Below are 24659 nucleotides of genomic sequence, written 5' to 3' on the forward strand. Positions count from 1 at the left end.
TTATCTTTTGTCTGTTTAAATATTTAAATTAATTTATTATTTTGATTAGTTAGCTTGTTATATTAATGAAATACGTAAGTAATTCAGTACATAACAGCTAAAATAAGAATGTAAAATTTAAAGAGAAAGGAAAAGAAATATTAATATTAATAAGAAACTAAAGAAGAGATCGTTCTTATACATTTGATATAGTCTTCTTTTGTTCGTAACAGATTTTAATTTTGTATCAGATGACAAATTAGAATTGATGTAGAACTTTGTGATAATGAAAGACGGAAAACTTAAAATTTTTCAACGTGTATGATTACAATATTATGTACATACTATGCTTATATAATATTTTATATTATATAACTAGCATAAGAAATTTCAAAAATTTTAGATTTGATCTCAAATTGCAATTTCTATTGTAAAGCATCAAATTGCACATTACATATCATATAAAAATAGGAAAATATCGGAAAATATGTTGTATTTATTACATAACACATTAATATTTCGTTATCTTTTTGTTCATGTACAAAAACATGTTTTCAAATGCGGAATAAAAAGAAAGAATATTTACGCGAGTTTTATCACTAAAGAAATCATGATGTTTTACGCATCATTTCCAATGCTTCTTGATACTTTGGCTGGTTTTTGCGAGAAACTTTTGCCGTGCAAAAGTGTCTGCAAGTGCGTGGTCAAGGAAGTTTCAATCAGAAGTAAGAAAACTTCTAGTAGATTAACCGCTTTGACTTAGGATGGCACAAACATAAAATTTCGTGGAAATCTGGTTTTATGTGTGTGTGTGTGTATTGGGTGTGTGCGCGTGTGTGTTACGAGTGATCGTATTTTCTCTAGAGATGTTGATCCTAGATTTTGTCCATGCCGAAAGGTAGGATTTGTAATGACAACATTGTGCTTCATCGTGATAAATAATCACTAGGGTAGAAGGGTTGCTATGAGAGAGGAGAAGGTTTATACGCCTTAAAGTCTTACCCTCTGAAAAATGTTTTCTGTTACGAACGAACAAAATTGTATTTTACTAAATTTATCATGATTTATGAAGCTCGTTGCATTATGCAAATTTTTACTGATATTGTACGATATCATGCTAAGATGTACTTGTTAGACAAAATGAAAATTAGTGCGATATCAGTTAACAAGTTTCATTGATGGAAATACTTTGATATCAATTTAATTATATTTTTTATATTATTTTATTGAGAGAGATCATTTTCATTAAATTATTTCTGTGTTTAATCATTTTTTTCTCTTTAATTATATTAAAAAATAATAAAAAAATTATTAAATAATTTATAAAATTCTATAACAAATAATTATTAAACAAAAAAAGGAAAAGTTTAATGCTACTAATAAAACACAGTGGTGTCCCGCTTCCTTCTGTGTATCTTCTTAATTTATAAGGATCAGACCTCTCTACGTATATCCGTGGTATGCGTTTTTTCCGCAGCTATATGGTGGGTAGATCCGTGCAAAATGATGGATAGAATTAAATTTTATTACAAATTATATAGATCGTCTAAAGTAGCTTTTATATATATTGTGCCATTATCATAATAGAATAATATACTTTAAGCTTTTAATAAATATTTTTTTAAAATTAAATATAAATTTATTTGTATAATTGCAAACATATAAAATATTTTTCTCTATATTAATTTAATACATTCTCAATTATATATACGTTACGAAAATTTTAAGATACCTCAGAGAGGTTAGATTAAATTTATTTCGATATTGATTTTCGCAACAAAACTCTTGTGATTTATAAGCAGAGGTTCTTATTAAAGATACGAGAAAAGCAAAACCGGATATTTTTATTACCGCAAGCAGTAACATCAGCATGTTTTTGATAATATATATTGCTAATAATTTTTTAAATTATACGCATTTTATCTTTCTTGAATAGTATGAATAATTATGTACAGATCTTCTCTTTGATAGAATCGGAGCAAGATCGTATTACTTATAGAATTTCAAACAGGATATGGCATTACAGAGTACATTATATGACAACTAGACATTAAATAGTGAGAATGAGATAATTATGATCAAGCAGTTTTATTTTTTCAACTAAATTAACATTTTAGTCAGTATTATTTTAAAATGTTTTATTATGAAAAGTTTTTTACGGCTTATTCAAAAGCATATTAATCAAAATACAAACTGTTCATTTTATTATTTATTTGAATTATGTACAAACTATTCAGTTTTATTTGATAAACTATTATTGACAATTAATATATATATTTTCAGAAGTTTGTGCCTGTTAGTATAATTTATTCTAATTATAATAGCAAACAAATTTTATGAAATGTAATTTTTCTTATATTTTTATTTATATAAAAGACTAAAATTAATTTTTAATCTAAAATTATTTTACTAAAGAAGTAAATATTTATATGTGTATCTGCATATATAAATATCTGAAAATGCATGTATGCCTATAATCATTCATAGACATCGTGTTCTAATAATGTAATAGTTTCAATCCTTTCTGATTTAATAAAATGTCATGGGTGAGGAAAGTAATTACACGAATGGGAGACATCAAGTTAATGAAACTTTATCCGTGGAATGACACATCGAAATTTCACAAGACCGTAAATGACAACGAACATTGACGGTTGCTTCTAACTACTTGTACAATTTTATTCAGTTCATCGTATAAGTTTGCAATATAACCTTGTGATAATTTAAATTGATTAGATAAATAATTCACGTAAGTACTATGTGAGGTTTTTTATACAAATCTTGCAATAATAATAAAATAAAGAAGGCAAAATAAAAACATAGAATAAACAAACCATAAATATACGTTTCCTTTTATGAGAGATGTATACTATAATTTGTAATAAATTTTATAAAAAATGAATTTTTCTTAAACTTTATATTAATTTATAATTTATGCCTTATGTGTATAACGTACAAAAATTGGATATTTTGAGAATAGGTATTTTAATTAGAGCTCGCTATTATACGTTTAAATGAAAATACTGATAATTAGCATATTCATTTATAAGAAGCATTTTCCTGAATACACATAGTTTCAACACGTTGTTTTGAGTATTATATGTACAAACAAAAATTAATTTACATATAGTTAGCAATCTGTTTATTAAAAACGTTTTTCCAAATATTTTCACGTTTATTAAACATTTAATAACATACTTTTCGTTTAAATGTCTAATAAAAAACCTAAATGTGTAAACATTTTCTTACAAGTAAACATTCTGGAAGTAATGTAAATGGATAAACATTTAACGCTTATATTTATATTCAAAGAATAGAATAAAACTGTGTCCTAGTTTTAATAAAATTATTACATATATTTTATGTATTTATCTATATATGTATATATTCAAATTATAAAATTTTTTTAAACTATAGACACGTAATGTGTTGGCGTCAAGTGCAAATTACTGCATAGTTTCCACAGTCGAAAGGCGTTTCCATTTACCTAATGCAAGTTAAATGTTTGCTAAATGTTGATCTAACAACACGCACGTTATGCGTCATAATCTAATTATCACAATCATATGTACACGTTTATGCATTCAGTGAAACGTCTAATAAATGAGAATTTAAAATACGACAAAAAATACATATACATTGATTCATAAATCTATATATAGAGTTTTGGAAACAAAAATGTAAAAATGTAAATTATTTGTTTATTTATGATTTAACATAGTTTGACATTAGTTTTTTACAAAAGCCAGATAGGCAATATGAATATTTTTTGAATATTTATAAAAATTGAATTTAAATCTTTTAGAGTTCTTATCGCGCCTGTATATAATGTGTATATATATTTAATGGATATTAATATTCATTTTAATCAATGATATCAAAAAGCGAATCAAATTTTATTAAATAATTACAATTGATGATTTCTATATTAATAATATTTTCATGTTGAGATTATTAATGCAAAACATTTATAATTATTGACATAGAAGGCGTAATAGGTTTTGTAAAAAGCAAACCACATCTTATTAAATAAAAGATACGGTTGATTAAATACTTAAATATATATTATATAAATTTTATTAATCTTATTTTGGAGAGTAGTTGTGTAATTTTTAATTATTATGTTTTGTAGTTTTATATCTTATATTTTCTATTATTTATAAAATTTGTAATTAATTTATATTTCATTATAGTCTCCAAACATACTGATTACAGTTGATTCTTTATGGCTTCGTGTAATTCAATCTATGTTTTGTAGTTGTACGAGATTATATAACTATATAACTAGACACTTTATTGTCTGCTGCAGATAATAATAAATATTTTATTTCTGGATGCATACGCAAAATTCTATCTTATTAAAAAAATCCTATTTCAAAAATATTTATCAATAAAAAGTTAATTATATATATGTGTTATTTCTAAAATATATAAAAATCTGAAATAGTGAGAGAAGCTATATTTCTTTCATTATCAAACTAGATTTATTAATTACTCTCTTAAAATACGAAAGTAAAATGTTAATATTTCATTCTTATAACAATAGATGCGAGTTTTCGTCGATTGTAATTTTAACATAAGATGTATGCGCATTTTAAGTTTATTCTATATAATTAAAATACATACAGCTGTTTTTGCTTCTACGAAATATATCTGATACATTCAACATTTAATTCTATAAATACCGCCATCGCGAGTCCTCGCGGGATTTTCTTCTCTTTACATTTGCCCTATTGGATCACCATAAATTCGACTTCGCGCTCAATTTCTACAAGTAAGACGATCATTGAAACAGAAGAGTTTTCGAATGGAATGTATAGAATGCAATTTCTCTAGAGAATGCGAATTCTCAGTTTCCAGCTAAGCAATGTGTAAAAGATAATTTCACTTCTATTATAAGAAAAACAGTCTTTTTCTTGCAACTTCTAAACTTGCAGCTATATGTAAATTATTCAATGTAGTGAAATCTAATATTTGTGCATAATTGAATATAATAATTTTATGCTTCTCTTTGTGTGGAAATTGCAATTCAATCAAGTACGTTCGATCAATAAGCGAGCCATATGCAAACTATCCAAAATGTATTATACTCTTGACACCTATAACGTTAAGCCTTGAAACACATTCATTGGATCCGTTAAAATTTATTTATAGTCCATTAATTCATGTTTATGAAAAATTATACTTAGTTTCACTAGCATTGCTTAATTTCAATTCCATAATCATAACTTGACTGTTTCTGCGTTTCTTGTCAGTTTTATCTGTATTTCTTTAATCAGAATTTTTAAAAAAATTTAAATTTGAATTATTCTTCAAGTAAATTTTAAAGTTACATCTCAATAAATTACTTGAGAAATAAGGCTCTTTTTAATGTCTACAAACACAAAACTTTAAAATCTGAGCGATTAAGAGCCGAACGCGGATAGTAATGCGTTGATTTCGCAGAAAGTAATTTTTCTGTGAAACTGATAAGTACGCAGGATACATATATTTCTTAGTATATTTAACAGGACCTAATCATATTTAAATTCTCATTTTTGAGAATTTTATAAACCCGTCTTTATCCCCTTAAAAAGACGTAAGCGAGAAAAATATCGGGGCAAAATCGCTAAGTCTCTTTAGAAGAGTAAAAAGGGGTTTATAAAATTCTCAAAAATGAAAATTTAAATATGATTAGATCTTGTAAATACATCAAGAAAAATATGTATATAATGTAATAAAAAATTATTTTCTGCGAAATCAACGCATTACCATCCGCGTTTGGCTCGATTTTAAAAGATGTTCAGATTTCGTGTTTATAATCTCAATGTCCCTTAAGATCAATTATAAATTTAGTAAATTTAAATAAATAAAATAATAAATATTAATGAATGGTTAATCAAATCCATAACTTAAAGGATTTGACAAAACATATGATTTTGCAAAACATTATGTTAATTATAATAAGTATAATTAACGAATTAAAGTGAATGATAATTATTTACATTATGTGTGTTTTTGTTAAAATAAATTTCTTAAAGTTTTTCTGAAAGAAGAAGGATCAATATTTTAGCTGATTTATGGGTCAAAGTTAGATCCGACTCAAAGTGGATGATCTTGATCCTTCATGTGTGCCTCATAATTCCCTTAAATTATTTCGTCACAAAGCCATTTAATTCATTATACTGACAATCTGAATTTTCTTAATTTGTATGGGATTTCAAGCTTTTGCTTCAATCATATTTGTTTTCAAGTAGTTAATATTGATGTCGTACTATATTTTCTTAAAAACTTTGCTTACATATGATCTACAAAATATATCTACAGAACCGTTCTTTTCGTTGAATGCGCTGATATTGTAAACGAGCATTATTTTATCGTCTCACGTAGCATCTTCGTAAAAATGATCATTCACAGCTTCACTTTATGTAACATTTTTTTGGAAGTTAGTTACTTAGCGTTCAATAAAGTGAAGTACTAGCTGCCAAAATGAAAATCATTTAAGAGAATTATGAAGTACACAGAAGATCAAAATCACCCACTTTAAGCCGGATCTGACCTTGGCCCAAAAACTGGTCTTATTGATTCTTCTCCTTTCTCATGCTAATATACAATCACATTATAATTGTGTATCTATATGTAACCATGTAATCTATGTTCTCGAGAGAATGTTGAGCGAGTAAACGAGCTGATTGCAGAAGATTTCTATCTTGACAAGATATGTTTGGTGAGTGACATTAGAGATATCTGTGATAGACAGCATCATATGCAAGAGTTAATATATATTATGTAATGATTTGCAATCTGTTATATTTATGTAAACGTAACCAAATTGAATTACCATGATGTAAAAAATGATGTGAAATAAAATTAAAAAATGCTTTACCTGTTATTTTATAATTACACGGCTGCTATACCAATACTATTTTAACAATAGTAATAATAATGTATACATAGGTACAGAAGAATAAACACACAATATGTTATAACACTCTCTAATATATACATATACTATTACAGATATTATTTTCGAAAATAGTTAAAGTTATATTAAACTGATTTTAAACAAATTGTTTTATTTATTTTTATTTTTGTAAAAGAATTTATTCATTTATTTGTAATAATAAAATTAAAATTTTTTAAAAATAGTAAATAAAACAATGTTTGTTAAAACATGATACTGCGAGATATTTACTATGATTAATTTCTGAAAGAACTTAGAAAAGGTCTATCATTTTGAAATGTTTATGTTACATTTTCCACTCATATGTTTATTATAGATGTGTGTGTGTGTGTGTTTTAATATTATCATTTATTTTCATATTATTTTAAAATTTGCTTGTTCTGGGCAGAGTGTTGATTTAATAAAATGTGCGCAAAGTTTAAAACAAAACGTTTACAAAAGAGAGATACGTTTGAAGAAAATTAATCTCAAAATTTATGTATAAATATACAGCTTTCTCTCTCTCTCTCTCTCTATATATATATATATATATATAGCTATATATATTTTCTTACGTATGTAAACATATTGTATTGTAATTATTGGAACAATTTAAATAACATAAAGATTTCATTTCTAAATTTAAAATTTTTGATATAGAATATATACTAACAATAAGTAGAAAATATAAAATAAAAGTTAAGTATGTTTTTTTATTTAGACATGGAAAAATGATATAAATAAAATAAAAAAAAAATATTATTATTGTAATGGAAATGGAAGAACAAAAATTTGCTTGTGTATTAACATTAGCATAGATTAAAATTAGTCGGCGTATGAAACGCATTACAAGATTTAAATGCTGCAATCACGTTATAATCGTGTACTTTATGTTCTTAAGAGAATGTTGAGTGAATAAACGAGCTGATTGCAGAAGATTTCTATCTTGACAAGATATGTTTGGTGAGTGACATTAGAGATATCTGTTATGTTTGCAGCTTATGCAAGAGTTAATATACGTATGTAACAGTTTGCAATCTATTGTATTTATGTATACAGATGTAACTAAATTGAATTGATGTAGAAAATAACGCAGATTAAAATAAAAAAATACAAATTACATCAAATTAATTTATTAAAAACATTTATAACTATATAATGAAATGAAAGAATATATGTGTATGTGTTAACATCTCGAATTACATAATAGTATATGCGTAACAAGAGTTTGCACAAAAATTGTTATATCTACGACATTATGAAAATTAATTACAATAATAATTATATAATTAATTACACTAAATAAATAAATGCAAATATTGCTTCATTTGATATATCTATCGTACATTAAAACATATACATATATATGTAATGCTTAATAATATTGTGAATATACTGAAATTCGTGAATTGCGCGGAAGTGCTTAATTGATGTTTCTATATATACCATACCAAACCGGTCCAAATCGGGTAAGACGTTTAATTTTTTTTTGTTTCGATGGTCGGAAGGAAATACAATTTACGTACACTCTGGGGCCGACCCCGGGGTAGTATGGGACTCGCCGATCTTTCAGATCGGAATACCCGCTGAAACCTCCCTCCCTTGCCAGGAAAACCTTCTTCCTGGCTAAATGTCTCGACGCCGGGGAATCGTTTTCTTTCTAGGGCCGAGATGCACCATGAGCAGCACTTAGGTCGCATCTTCCATACTGTTTTCCAGGATCGACCCTTCTTCAAATATGAAAGCTGTATTGTAGTTCATGGCATATTCATCTTCGGAGTCCACGATCCTACAGACTCTTCCCTTTGCGCTCCGAGATTTGGGGACGCGACATGGCTTCGGAGCCTCATCAAGAGTGCGGGGGACTCCCTTCACCGACATTCTCGTAGCTCCGCAGGTATGTTCTTTGCCAGTTGGTCGTTGAATCACCTGCTGGGGCTTTTTCTTCGTCCACACAACTTCGATCCCATAATATGTTTCAAGTCCACCTTCATGTCGGAGCATATCGAACAATAGAGGGTGGTCGTACACAAGTCTATTTTATGCGATGATGCTCTGCATCTAAAGCAGAGACCGCGTCTGTCCGCCTCAGATTGTCACCCTGCCTGGGTGTGGCCAAGGCTCATGTAGCGGAAGCACCTCAAAAATCTCGCGTCCGAAAGGTCCACCGGTGCGGAGGACCAGTCGACTCTGCCTCGGCTCTCTTTCAGGATCGAGAGCGCGTCCACGATTAGGCATTTGATCCAGGAGGTCTCAACTCCCTGCCACTTGGTTATTTGAACAAGTGCCGTCTTCAATTCTTCGTCTTCCATCTTCTCAAGAGCTTCTCCATTCTGAGAATTATGCCCTCACTGGTCTTCTTTTTGACAGAGTCTCTCTGGATCATCGCGACATACGAGGATCCAGAGGTCTCATGGCCCTAGGTAGACGTTGCCTCTAAAAGGTCCCGGAATGGGGTGACTTGCCCCGCGGCAGTTATCGTCACGGGTTCCGCATTCCCTTGCAGAGAGGCCGTACTGCGTAACTCTCTTGGTTCGTATGAAGGACCCATCCAGTCTTCCGCCGTACGTTTCTGTTTTAGTTGGCAAATTTCATCTTCGACCAATTTTAGTTTGCACATGAGAGAGGCAATATCATCCTCTCCCTCGGAAATTTTCCTTCCGGTGTTCGCTCTTAAAGAGACGATCTCTTCCTTGACGGCCAGGATAACAGAATTCTGTTCCTGATCCCGATGGAATTTATGGCCCCTAGCGATCCGGTAGAGTGTTCCCATCGCTGCTCTTGCTGTGATCGCACACATCCGCATCTTTCTCTTGATTCGGCCGTTAAGGTCCTTTTCACGGACATCAATGGCTTTCTCAAGAGATCGGGAACGCCTCTGAACCATCCGCGACAATAGATGCTTAGTTTGACGACATGATTATAAACCCGTTCTCTAATTCTTCTAACGAGGGTAAAGGACTCCTCGGCCCTGGTGGACATCGAATCGACCGCAGGGTAAAAAAATTTCCTGTTCCAAATCCAAGTTCAAGAGCTTAATTATCCTACTTATGACCTACTTATACTACTTTAACTGTTCACTTGAAATATTAAAAAAAAATAAATAACGCAGTACTTAAAACTTTGTTACTTGTTGGTTATTATTTATGCTTTCAAAGCGATGCAAAGTGGTAAACCTACATAAATATTTTAGTAGGAAGAAATACACAAAAACACTCTGCTGAGATAGCTAACACAATTCTTATGTAATAAAACTACAATGTATGATCTCAACGTTTATTATATATTACGTATAATACGTTACGGATATTGTGTGTTATATATCAACTACTCTTAAAGCTCGTACAACATTCTCAAGCACTTATATAAACTATGTTCTCTCTCTCCGTAAAGTTTGATCTTACACTTTTCTTTCTCGAGAACAAAAAAATTCAAAAATAAAGTTATTGTTTTTTTATTTTTGTTTCTCAATATTATAGAAAGTTATATTAACGCTAAAAACTTTATTTTATTTTATAATGTATTGTAATTATTTGTAATATCATTATCGTATAATACATTGTCGAATATCTAATTAAAAAATAAAAATATAAAAGAAAAGTTGGAAAAAAAATATTTTTTAAATTAAAGAGAAAAAGAAATGTTTTAATTTCTAAAAGCTATTTTTTTTTAGTCTATAACTTAAATTAGATTTTAATGTTTTTAATTTTAATACCGTTGTTATTTTACATGTAAATATAAGGATTTTCTATAAGAATCTGCTTGTTATTAGCAAATTTTAAATTTTCACCGTAAAAACGCTTCAAATTTCAGCCACATTGTTGTTTACTATTTTCAACATGAGTTTTAAGATAAGAAAGCTTAATTGTAGATGCTATTTTTTCTCGTTGTTTTTTTCTTGTGATCATTTATACTTTAAATTACACTTTTATAATACATTTTGAGTATTATATTCGATGAGTAGAATAATTTGGTGACATAAAGTCGTACACATATACACACGCACTCAAGCATATACACAAACTATTATTATAATCTTTAAGATCTATTACATTTTATTGCTATTTTTAATATTGTATAAATATTTGTTATTAAATTATAATTGCCTGCTAACACTCAAAATATGAAATACGGAAAATATGTACGACAGACAAAAAAAATCGATTTCAAAACTGGAGGTCTATTCTTACAATTTTTTATTATTTTTCCATAACTTTGTATTCCTTCGATTTCTAAAAAGTTTTATTCATCAACAGCGTTAATTATAAGCTAATAAATCAGTTTATTATATTATTAAGTATAAGTTAATAAATAGCGCTTCTTGACTTAATCTATTGATGTAATTATTAGTCCGTAAGTATTGGTCTATATTATGTATACTGAGCAAGTTTCCACAACGAGGTTTCTACATGGATAGATTTTCAATCTATTTACGTCGAAAGCGATCAATTTTCATCATTTGTGAACAGTGTAAATCAAAGTGTGTATTTTGAAAAGTTATTGAAAAAAGTGGTCTTTGAAGATCCCAATTACTAACAAGATATCGGATATGATTACAGCATCTTTATTAAATGTTGCTCAATAATTGAAATTCCTGGAAAATGCATTTTACGTTAGATTTAAGACATACACGAGATACGTATGCACGCACGTACACGCATACGCACATATATTTCTTTATAGTAAAGAACGCATATTTCCAATTATATATTAATAAATATTATATACAAAAATAATGAATAATATATCTTAAATGTATATTTTAATAATACATCTTAATTCTTGAGTATCGTACTATTTTAGCTATTCTATTTTACATACATATGGGTTAGCGTAATCTAAAGTTTCTTTTTTACTTATCTATTGGAATTTATAGTGTGTGAGAATATTTCTTTTCCCTCAAATCCCGAACCATAACTCCTTACCATTTAGAAATGGTAGATTTAGAATGACACATTTTTATTAATGACCTTGGTATTCCATGTGTGGTGCTCAAGAAAATTAATAATATCTTAATAATATATCTTAATCTTATTAGTATTTTACGTTTTTGCAGAAAATTAACCAATAAATTAAATATTCAAGCTATATAACACTTTTTTTAAAATTTATATATATTTAAAATTTATTTAGTATTTTTTATTTTTAAATTAATAATACTATTTTTAATATATTAATACGTAAAATTAAAAAAAAATATTTAAGATGAATTTTTTTATGTTTTATATATGTTGTATTCAACAAATTTCCAGTATGAAAAATTTAATTTCATGTGATTTATATAAAAAATTCATTTTTTGCTGAAGAAGCAACCACATTGAATGATGACAATTTGTATGTGTAAATAATTTTCTCATAAAAACATTTTACACGTTTAAATATTTTGAAGAATTTCACACAATCTGACCCTATTATTATTTGAAATAAGTTGATTTTCTATTGACATTGATAATGTGTACTTGTCTAAATATACAAAATATTTCTATTGAAGCAAGGTTACGTGATTTGAGAAGAAACAAGTGTTTCTTCTATATTCTCAATCTAGCTTGTTTTATTTTCACAATATTACAAGATTGACTTCATAATTAAAAATAATTGCTTAAAAATAAAAAAAAACTTTACTGCATTTATGTGAACGTAATTGGATTTACAATGTGCGACTTCACATCAATTGCAAATGCAATTACTTGCACATTGAAATGTATTGCGCATTAATCTTAAGTTTCTGTTCTTATTTGTGATTGCACGAAGCAGCCAGTGGTATAATTTACGTTTATGAAAGATGCATATCACACAAACTTATGGCTTTTGTAATATTCTGATAATGTATAAATCTTATACATATTGCAAACAGGAAAATAATCAATCTTCAACAATTGTCATTTCTTTATGCGCTGATATACATATAAAAGTTTATATACAGTTGCTGTCCAAATAATGGACGACTTTATTATATGTATTTTTCTGCTTCATATCAATATGATTTTTGCAAAATTTATACATTTGTTAAATGTAAACTTCTTTTTTTGCATTTATTATATTTTATAAATAAAAATTAAATTTTTAAATAAATTTATTAGTAAACCGCAAAAGTCCTGAATATTTTAGAAACATTTACCGCGCGTATAGTTGTTAATGATAACATTATTTATATAATAATGCGTTACATACATTACATGGATGCATTTTTAAATATCACTATCAAAATCATATATGTACCTGAAATTCTATTTATACGTTATCTCAATGTCAAAAAGAAGATATATTATTAAATCAAACATATTAATAAATCACAAATAGAATGTTTTTTCTGAATGTGTACTTATGTATTAGCATAAATTTAATATTAGACATTTTCTCTAAATGTTTATTTTGAAAGACAAAGTTCTTCTAGTGTAGCGTAGTAAATTTTATTTTAATGCGAAGAAAATGTATACATATGTGCTTACATGTGTTACATACATTACATGGATGCATTTTTAAATATCACTGTCAAAATCATGTAACTGGAATCTTCTATTTATACGTTATCTCAATGTCAAAAAGAAGATATATTGTTAAATCAAACATATTAATAAATCACAAATAGAATGTTTTCTCTGAATGTGTACAGATATATTATTTTATTATTTACATTTTGTATAAAGATTATATATATACTGCGTAAAATAAAAAATATTTAAATTAAATTTTATTTATTATATAGTAATTATTAAATAACGGATAAATTGTATTAAGTTATAATAGAAAAAAAAGATTACACGATGAAAGATTATTCAAGTGTGATAAATGATATATAATAATAAGTTATTATACGTATGACAAGTTTGTCAGTCAGTTTATGTTCACTGTTATCCACATCACAAATCAGCAAACACCGTAAATCAAGTTTATATGTGACAGAGACAAATTGTACTTTGAAAATATGACTTGATGCGTAGATGTGATGAAAAGATTTCTTTCGAACACAATAAATGTCGGGGATATTATTTATCGGAAATATCTACAGTTTTTATAAAACACTTGTAAAGATAGCAAAATGTAATAGGTACAGAAAAAATTTAATTAATAAAAAACAATTATAATAATTAATAAAAACATTTATAATAATTAATAAAAAACTATTATGAATATATAGACATATCGTATAATGTTATTATATTGTTTTTGGGCATAAAACGTTCTTTTTTTTAATTGTACAATTTTTTACTTTAATGCAATTAATTTTATAATTAGAGATAATACATATCTAAATTTTCATTTAAAGCCGAATTTACTGTTAATTACTGTTTTGATACTTTACTTTTTAAATATCTAATGTATCAGATTTTGTTAATAAAAAATATTTTATTCTGTTACTTATTGATGTTTTAATCAGATAGATGTGATTAAATTGTAAACTTAAAATCAAAATTATATACATTATTTTTCATATTTAAATTTAAATTTAGGTTCCATATTTAAATTAAATTTAAAGTTTAATTATTATATGTATATGAATATTATATTAATCCTTCTTTTTAAATGGAAAATAAAACCATTTTTCCATAAAAAATTTAGAATGAGATAGATTGCAAGATTATTTTTTATTCCTTATTTAAAAGATCTGATACATTAACATTCAGGAACACATTATAGAATTGCAATCTCACAAGAAAATGTCTTTACATATTTTAAATATGTAATTAGGAATGTATAATATTACACATACATATAAAATAAATAAATTTAAATAATATAAAGCATAATGATTTATAATCTTATTTAATTAACTAAGAATATTTCTCCATAAATTAACTCCAATTTATTGATTTTTAATAATCAATAATCTTTATAAAAAATATAGTATAAATATATATTCCTAGTATTACAGAAACATTCTCTAATTTTGTGTCTCACTTTTCTTATCTTGTCGTACATTATAGTATTCTTTATGAGAAAAAAATATGAGTTCTTCTTAACTTTTTAAATTTATGACTTATAAAGTTTTTAGCATGTTAATATATCTTACGAAAAAGATAAATATTTCTGGAAAATTGTCAACCTTTTCATATATTCTTTTCTTAATAGGCGTACCATGTACTATAGATATTTTATATATTACTAATTTTATATGTTTACTAATATCTATGCACCAAGGTATTGTCGGTATAGATACGGTAAACGTAATAACGACTTTCTTTGAGCCACAAAATGACTACTCATATTCTAAGTAAACGATGTAACATGATATTAAAAATTTAGCACATAATACTTCGCATAGTAATACAATTATATATGGATTTTATATAAATATCATGATACTTGACACTTTCTGTATTTTAATTTAAAGAAAATATTGTTAACATGTGTTCACTATAAAATTAACAGTGTAATGATGTGGCAAAATAACTTTTTATGAAAAACATCTTTTTATGAAAATAAATTATTTAGAAGTAAAATTATATTAATTAAAAATATAAATTAATATATTAATTTGATAATAAAAATTAATACATTAATTAAAAATAATTGTTTAAAATAAACTTATCAGATTAAACAAATTAAATATTTTCTATAGAGTATCTTATTAATGGGAGAAAACTTTTATTTTTTATAGTACAATATCTATTTAATTTGCCCCAGTTTTTAATCTGCTATTTTTTTTATTAAATTATTATCATAGCATTATAAGTTCTTCAAGTAAAATAACAGAGATATCAAGTACAGATATTTTTATAAATATCTAAGCGAATGGATTTCTTGCACGACAACAAGTATTTAGAATTTTAATATCAGTGAAAAACTATGTAGAACGTTTGTGCTCGGAATTTTAAATGTAACCACTTAAATGGCGCAGAAGTCACGGTAACAATTTTGTGGAAAGTTTGTAATTTGCAAAGAGAAAATAAATATTAAAAAGTTAGAAGCGGAAAAGGATTAGAGCGTTATTTGGATTATGATAAAATATTATGATAAAATATTACGATAAAATATTATGATAAAAATTTTCTCTATAAATTTATTCTTTTTTTCACTTCTTGTTGCAGCTCATCGACGAATGCGTACCGTCACTAATTATTTCTTGGTGAATCTCTCCGTGGCGGATCTTATGATGTCATTGCTCAACTGCGCCTTCAACTTTATCTTCCTCTTAAACTCTAATTGGCCTTTTGGAGTAGTATATTGCACTATCAACAACTTCGTAGCACACGTGACTGTCACTTCCAGTGTTTTCACTCTCGTTGTAATTTCATTTGACAGGTAAGATTTTATCAGAAAACTTACATATCTCTTCTCGTATTATATTATTTCTGATAGGAATCATCTGATAATATTAATACAATTTCACATAGAAAATCTCTAAGGAAACTATTTATTTGTTTTAATTATTTTATTTTCAAGGACAAATAATTTACTTTATTTAAGAGTCTGTTTAAAGTCATCTTTGTAATTGAATAATATTGGTAATATTAAAAATCATTATTAATTAAATATTTTTTTGCGATAATCTTTAAAGCAAATATAAAAAAATATTTAGTCATCAAAAAGTAAGATTTAATTATATTTATATTCGTTAAAAATTAAACAAAATTATTTACAATTGTTTTATCTTTTTTTATAATAATATTGTTTGTTACAAATCTTCGATCGGAATGCAATTAAAGATTTACATGTACAAAAATATGTGCACATGTGTACTCATATACTTATTTTATTTAAATTATACCTCCAATTTTCCGAAAATGGAGCATATCTGTTCACACATTACAATTGTAATGTGCCTAATTTCTCTTTCCTTTATCGATTTATTTAGTATAAAATAAGACAATCGTTTTTCCGTCAACATACACGGCTTTACACTTAATCCTGAAATACGTCGAGAAAATAGAGACATACGAACACTTCCATAGATTCTTTTTAATGGTGACACACAGTGGAAAAGCTACTATTACGTTCAATTCGCTGTTAGCCACGAAGGAAATACTCAAATCACGATTGGGATATCGCGATTTGATTTTGATGTCATTGGTATTCAATAGATATTCAGCGTAGTCTCTGGCAGAGATAGTCAAATGTACTGGATCGCACTATTTCACATATTTGTTCAGGAAGCGAATAAAGTGTTCCATAAATGTACGATAATACGTTCAGGTAAATTAACCTATTTTTCCTTTATATCGTTCTACTTTTATTAGTATCCATTGTGTAAACTCTCTCTTTAGAAACATGTATAACACTTTATTTTATTGATATATTTTAAATACATTGTTACACATTTGTAATTAATCTTACATAAATAAAATTGGTGTTTTATAACAAAAAAATATTTTTTTTTAATTTATAATTTTTAAAATTATTTATTAATTATATTTTATTGGTATATGCAACAGTAAAGTTATAAAAAATATAAAATAATGCCAAATAAAAATGTCATAATTATGTTAAGAATAACTTTTTGTTTTAAATAAAATTTTCTTTAAATTATAGAAATGAGTAAAATATGCAAACAAGTTACGTTAAACGTGAGAAATTCAATGACACAAGAATATTACTTTATATGTATTTTACATTTAAATTCTATCTCTTTAATATTTAAATTATTTTTCACAACAATATTTTACAATGTTTTTTTGCGTAGCAAAAAAGATTTAACGCTCTTCTTCATATCTGTAATCTTTAGTCAGAGTTTCATAAATATCCTTATCGTTTCGATTAACGTACTTCATACTAGTTTTTCAATACATATTTCACTTTTTATGATATTGTTCTCGCATATCAGAAGACTGAATCCTAAAGTCTTTTGGAAACGCGTTTACATGCATGGTTATAAATTTTCTGAAGTTTTAAAGTCGTTAAACCAAGATATTGATTTATACTGAGGAAATCTTAATTGGACAATAACATTGATATTCAATATCTCAACAACTTATAACAATGATATCTGTTTACAATAATATTGACATCTAATCTGTTTTTCATTGATTAATGTTTTCTTCATTATAGACTCCATTAATGATTAATTACATTTAATACATATTTAATAATTATTTATAATAATATCTGAAATATTTCAAGAGCGCACCTCTACGTAGTATACTCTTCTACGCGCTAAGCTATTATTGCTTTTGAGAGATACGAGTTGTATAATAATATTATTTATATATATAGTACGATATTTTAATTTTATATATTATATTATATTTTTATATTATATTTTTATTTATTTTATATATTACATTTTTATATTATATTATATTATTAATATTTTTTATAACCTTTTTTAATATCAAAACAAATATTTAAAAAATCGAGAGAATTATCAATATAAAATTTAAAAATTATCATAACACTTATAAATTGCATCTTTCTTAAACATTTCATGTCCATTTTGAGGCCAATATTATGCGTTCTAATCACACGAAAAAATATTGAATGTATTTTAAACATACAGATCTATTATAAAACTTTTTGGAGTTAATTTAATTTATTATAAATACACATATGTGTATTACATTCTCAATAACGAGACATTTGAGAATTGCATGTATCATGTATTCAGTCAAGTTAGAAATGTACATTTCTAGATACACGATACGTATCTAGACAACAGTACTTAGTATTATTAATCAATGTTTGTGATAACTCTATGCGACAGATAGCGTTTACTTCCAATGCAATTGAATTAATTAACATCTCTCGGGAAAATGCTCATTGATAAAAATTCTCTATCAGTGAAATAATATTTATCCATCATAAAAATAAGATAAAAATTATAAGTACGAAAGATTTTTCTTTCTCTTATTTTTTTTATACTATTGATAAACATGCTACAGTGATATTTATTTGGCTTAAAATATAAAATTAAAAAAAAAAATACTCTTTTTAATATAAATTATAATATATAACTTTTTATATATATAAATATATAAATTATGCATTATGTAATATATTTTTATCGTAGTAAAATATAAGATACGTAATATTATATATTAGTATTTGTAATTTAAGGAAACATTTTCCATAAAAAAGTATATTTTATTTAATATTATATAGAAATATTCATACACAACGCACATCACACATTTAAAAAATTGGAAACTGATTTATATTAAAAAATGTTATATTTAATTTTTGTTAATTAAGCAGCTGCCAATAAATTAAAACAAAGCATTTATAAAAAAAAAATTACATTTAATGGTTTAATTATTATATAAAAATTTATTATTACATTTAATTTATATACAATATCACAAGAATAAAATAAAATATAGGAAATATACAATAAATTTTCTTTTTTTTGAAAACCAAAAGTTACATGATTCTCATGCATGAAAATTGTAGAGAGAAAATAGAATGCAAAATGTTTCGGTCATTCCATTACTCTTGACACTATCGATGCAGTAAGTTTGAATATTGTAAATTGCTATTTGATACGTTCTCACGATGACTTTAATTTAAAGAAGAAAAAGATGTATTAGTTTTTATTATTAATCTTATTTTAATTTGTTATATTAATGATAGTTTATTTATTATTTATTTAGGCATAATCTGTTTGCTTTTTTAAAATCTCAGTAATACAGAAAACAGTTAAATAATTAATTGTGAAAAAAAATAATTTCTTTTTGTTATGCAAAAATTTTGAAATTTTAAAAATTAATTAATTTTACTTCTCAAAAGATTAAGCATATAAGCCTGTCATGCGTAAACATTATCTTTTATCTTTTATTTATGGAAAAAAAATTTAATCTTTTTTTACGCAGCATATGAAATTAAACGCACAATATAAATTAAATGAAAAATAAATTAAAAAAAGCTTTACTAATAAAACAAAAAATAATACGACAGATTAGAAAACGTATCCAGATGTTATACTGTCAGGAATGCTTTAACATACAAATTTCTGCACATATCAGAATACACATGCATTTTACATTTACGTATATGCAAAATATATAAATGTGCTGATAGGTGCATAAATTCGTGTGTTAAGGCTTTCCTAACGCCGAGTGTACATACATGCATATATTTATTTTGTGTAAATAAATATACGAAAATTTGATAGTAGTTTCAAGTAGATACTATAAAACGAAACTATAAAAAGTACTATAAAATAGGTACTATAAAAAACGAAAACGATTGAAATAATTACATTTTTCTAATAAGAAAATATATAACCGAGTAACAGCTTGAAAGAAAATATTTCAAGATGTCTTAGTAAGAATTCTTAATTTACATAGTAGGTAAAATTCTTTAAACATAGTAACAAGTTTTTTTATAATAAATATTTAATAAAGTTTTTTAAATAATTTTAATTTTCAATAATTATTAGCTTTTTACTAAATATCTTTTCTTATGTACATATAGTTTATGTTTGAATTGGGTTATCTCATATAATAATATCATAGAAAGAGAGAAAGAGAGAAAGAAAATAATCCAATTAATAGCGGCTAAATATCAGGACTTGAACACTACATCTGATTTATAATAAAGTTAAATTATATTTTGTACAACTTATATATATATATATATATATATATATATATATATATATATTTCTATTTTGCGACATAACTTTGGTATTATTTAAATTTTATACACATATTTCTAATATATAATATATAAAACTATTAATAATCTGTAAACAATTTAGCAATAAATAACAATATATTTTAAAAATTGTCATATGTTTTTACGAATATATACAATAAAATATATGTATTTAGACTAATTGTAAGAAATATATAAATGTATTTATAACAATAATATTTATTATTTATTACTTTATGTATATTATTATAATTTTTTTTTCTTGAGTCCTATATATCATGTACAATTAAAATATATTTGCTTATTTTATGAAAAATTTTAATATTTACATACAATTTATTCAATTAATGTTTCATAAATAATTAAAATTTGAATTTTAAATGATATAAATGTTTAGTTTCAATGTAAACAGAAAATTAATTTTTATAAATTGTAATAAAGCTTTATTGTTTAACAGGGAATGATTGCATGTGTACATGTTAAATTTTAATGCAATCTGTAATTGTTTATTTATGGTAAGACGTAATACGACGTAAAAAGAATTTTAAAATTCTACAGTTAAATTATTTAATGATACATAAATTGCGCGCAATGGAAGTAGAAGTTGGACAGAACTTTAAGAATAGAAACGGGCAAGAAAATGGGTATAATGAACGCTAATTGATGAGAAGATCAGGATTGGCGTGAGGTAACTGTTATTAAGTTGAGCAGTAACTCAGGTCATAGAAAGAATAGAAATATTAGGAAATGCATACTGCATTTGCATTAACTTAAATAAGAAATTATTGTGACTTTAACTTGGTTTTCAACTTATTCTTACATATTTAATGTTAAATCTAAATTTTATTAAAATATTAATTAAGTATTAAAAAATATTATTTAAATCATACATCTACAGCATTTAGAAAGATAAAATAATAGTTTAAAGTTTAAATTATCTTCTTTCGACATATAGACCAATTAACTCAGTCGACAGATTGTTTTAGATTGCTTGTATTTGGAATAAAATGACCTTTAGTAACATAAAGCAAACTTAATTATCGTAGTAAAATCAGATAAGCTTAGTGACATTTTCCTTGCATTAGTAAACAGGTGAAATTAAAATAAATATTTAATCAGATAAGAAAACTATGAACCTTGTGCAGATACCTGAATCTATATACGAGTATTACATCACGATGACATAAAAAAGAATAAGTCTGAATCTATAATTAGAATAGTAAAATTTAGCTGTATTTTAACACTTGTTAACAAATTTTCAATCAACAATCAATCAATTAATACACAGTTTATTGAAAATAGAAATGATTTATAGTGATGATTAATCAATGCCAACACTAATAATCCGTTTCCCCCATTGAGTCGTAAGATATTGAGACGGTATGATATTTCATGTTTTATTGCATTTTAAATTATGTCGTGTTCTCGGAAGATCAATACTTTTTGAGATGAGAATATGTGCATAGTTAATTTTTGTAACAATATATTATAACATAATAAACTTTACTCGCGATATAAAATACTTTTATTTACTTACAATACGCATTGAATATTAGAAGATTTAAAAATGTCCTACGATATCAGGGCGTTGGATAAAAGTAAATTAAAAATAAATCTTCTTAAACGTCTCAAAGCATCAAAGTTCCAATGCATTTCCGTGTTACGATTCCGTTCGCATGCTAATCGCGAAAGGGAAATCAATGTTCGAATGATTCTGCATAGCTATGCTTGTCACGTGCGGTTTGTGCGTGTCGGGTCGACCATGCTACCGGAAATTAGATTGGGTATCCCATTTGAACATTTATTAGATACTACTTTGTAACTTTTATAATTTTTTAATGTGTGACACTTGCGTATCTTTCTTATGTTGACTTATAAATAATTAAATAAGAAATAGTTAACTTATAAATAACTAAATAAGAAATATTACAAAGTTAACTATATGACTTTTGTAAGAAAAATTACATCAATTACTATAACAGAATAAGGTGACAGTAGAAAATTAATCTTTTATTTTATATTGTTACTTTGATTAAAAATTCTTCTTAATTCTTAATTAATATTGTTTGACTTTCTACTCTATTCTCCTACGTAGTATTTCTTCTTGTAATCTAAAATTAATACTAATGTAACTTTATATAATTAAAAATAAAAATGATAGAAATTAACCTTTTCACGTGTCATTTTATTATAAAATACTATTAATTTGAAACGTTATACAATAATCAGCCAAACTAATTTGATTTATTATACTGTCAATAAATATAAATATAAAATGTAACAAAAAAATGTATTATTAAACAAAATGCAAATTCCGATATTTTAATGTTGCTATGTACGAATAAATAATATTTTCAATTTTTCAATGCTCTTCAAATTCAGAAATTTAAAGTGTGTACGTCAGTATTACTAGCTAGTAAGCTTTAAAGCGTGTATAATATATAATGTATAAGTGGTTGCCTGTGAATGACATACACATATTGTTCGCATAATTTGTCAATTTAGTCTCTAAATAAGTAAAGCATGTTTATTTAATATTAAACATAAATTATATATTAAATAATAACATTAATAATTAACTGACTAAGCTTCTATAAAGTAAAAATTTCAATAAAATATTGAAATCAGATAATATAATAGCTAAGAGAGATTAATTTGTTTTTGAGATACATGTATGTTCAGATTACGTGTCTGCATATGTGCTCACGTATATTAATATTTCTACCACGATAAATAACTTAATATGCTTTCAAAGACGCAAAACGTTGGTGTAGTCGTGTGTAAACTTGTTTCAAAATGATAATTCTTACCACGCACGTAGAATGCTATATGCTTTTGCGATGTAAAATGTTGTTATGGTTTCGACGACACTTTTGAAATAACTCGCGATAGTAGTTCTTTATACCTACGAATATCCGAAAAATTCGCGCGGAAAACAATAAAGCCATTTTTGTCTACGTCGTTTATTGTTCCAGCGTACAATGACGGAGTGACAGTTACATTTCTATGCGATTAAAAGATAAGGGTCACAGGAGATATAGAAATATATTTTTGAATAATAAGAAAATATATAAAAATAAAATAAGAGGGAATAAAAAAAAGAAACTTAATATTAAAAAGAAATGAGTTGATGAGAACTATGAAAATAACGTAAAATAACAGGATAATAAATAAAATAAATAAAAAAATAAATTATTTTCAAAAAAATTTTTTAATTATTCAGATAAATTGTTTTTTTTCGGATTAGCTTCAGTATGAGATATATACTAAAAATTGTATACAATCTTGAAACAATCTTAATTACTTTGACAGAAATAAACATAGTAACTTCTTTATCAGTTCCAGCCACTAGAAATAAAACTACATAGACGCAACATTGCAAAAATGCCATCATGTGTATGTAAAATTTCAAATAAACGGGATAGAGATGCAAAAGAGATGAAAAGCATAACCATTAAAAACATCCTAATAATTGTTAAAGAATTGTTTAATCATAAAACCTAGATAATTAATGAAATTTTTATAATTAATTATTTGCACTCTGTTTTCTGTTCTTGACTCTCATCAGCTAGTTTTCTTTTTATTTTTATATTAAAATATATGTTTTTTTAATTAAAATGTACTTAATCATATTATATTAATTATAGTTTGTATTGATTGTAGTATTAGATATTGACAATATTCACTGAAGTTTTATTAAAGTAAACTTTTTGTTATAAATTCATCAATAAATAAATAAATTTTTTTCATTTATATTATTATTTTGTAAATAAAAAAATAAAATAATAATTATATTATTTTTTATGAAAACTAAAACTTAATTAAACTAAACTAAATTTTATTAAAAATCAATTTCATTAATATTATTTGTAAATCGCAGTATTCATACACAGACAATTATTTATCAAATATATTATAAATCCATATTAGTTATACTAATTAAGAAAATGAATTTGTTTGATTTTATCTTTATTAAATATATTTTATTATTGACTACATAATATTTTCATTAATACTTGTCACAGTTGTCAATTAATAATAAAATGTTATTTGGAGTAAAATACAAAATCTCATCAAACATGACAAACTGTTAATACATTTCAAAGGATGAAGTTCTAATTATTAGTATGCATGTATAGAATTAATAGACGAAATGTGCAATTAATTCGATACGTAAATGTGATGATGAGTATGAGACATTCTGCTTTTAAGCATGCACTTGCTAATA

At 25.4% G+C, this 24659-nt stretch overlaps 1 protein-coding gene across 1 annotated transcript in view; it reads left to right on the forward strand.

Annotated features, from left to right (window-relative positions):
• Nucleotides 1-24659, forward strand: part of LOC140666226 (tachykinin-like peptides receptor 86C) — a 48379-nt gene that overhangs the window by 7874 nt on the left and 15846 nt on the right. Inside the window, exon 2 of the mRNA XM_072893164.1 lies at nt 15931-16144. Coding sequence (XP_072749265.1) covers nt 15931-16144 — 214 coding nt within the window. The remainder of the gene's footprint in view (nt 1-15930; nt 16145-24659) is intronic.

Source organism: Anoplolepis gracilipes, chromosome 5 (assembly GCF_047496725.1).
Source record: "Anoplolepis gracilipes chromosome 5, ASM4749672v1, whole genome shotgun sequence".
NCBI classification, from domain to species: domain Eukaryota; kingdom Metazoa; phylum Arthropoda; class Insecta; order Hymenoptera; family Formicidae; genus Anoplolepis; species Anoplolepis gracilipes.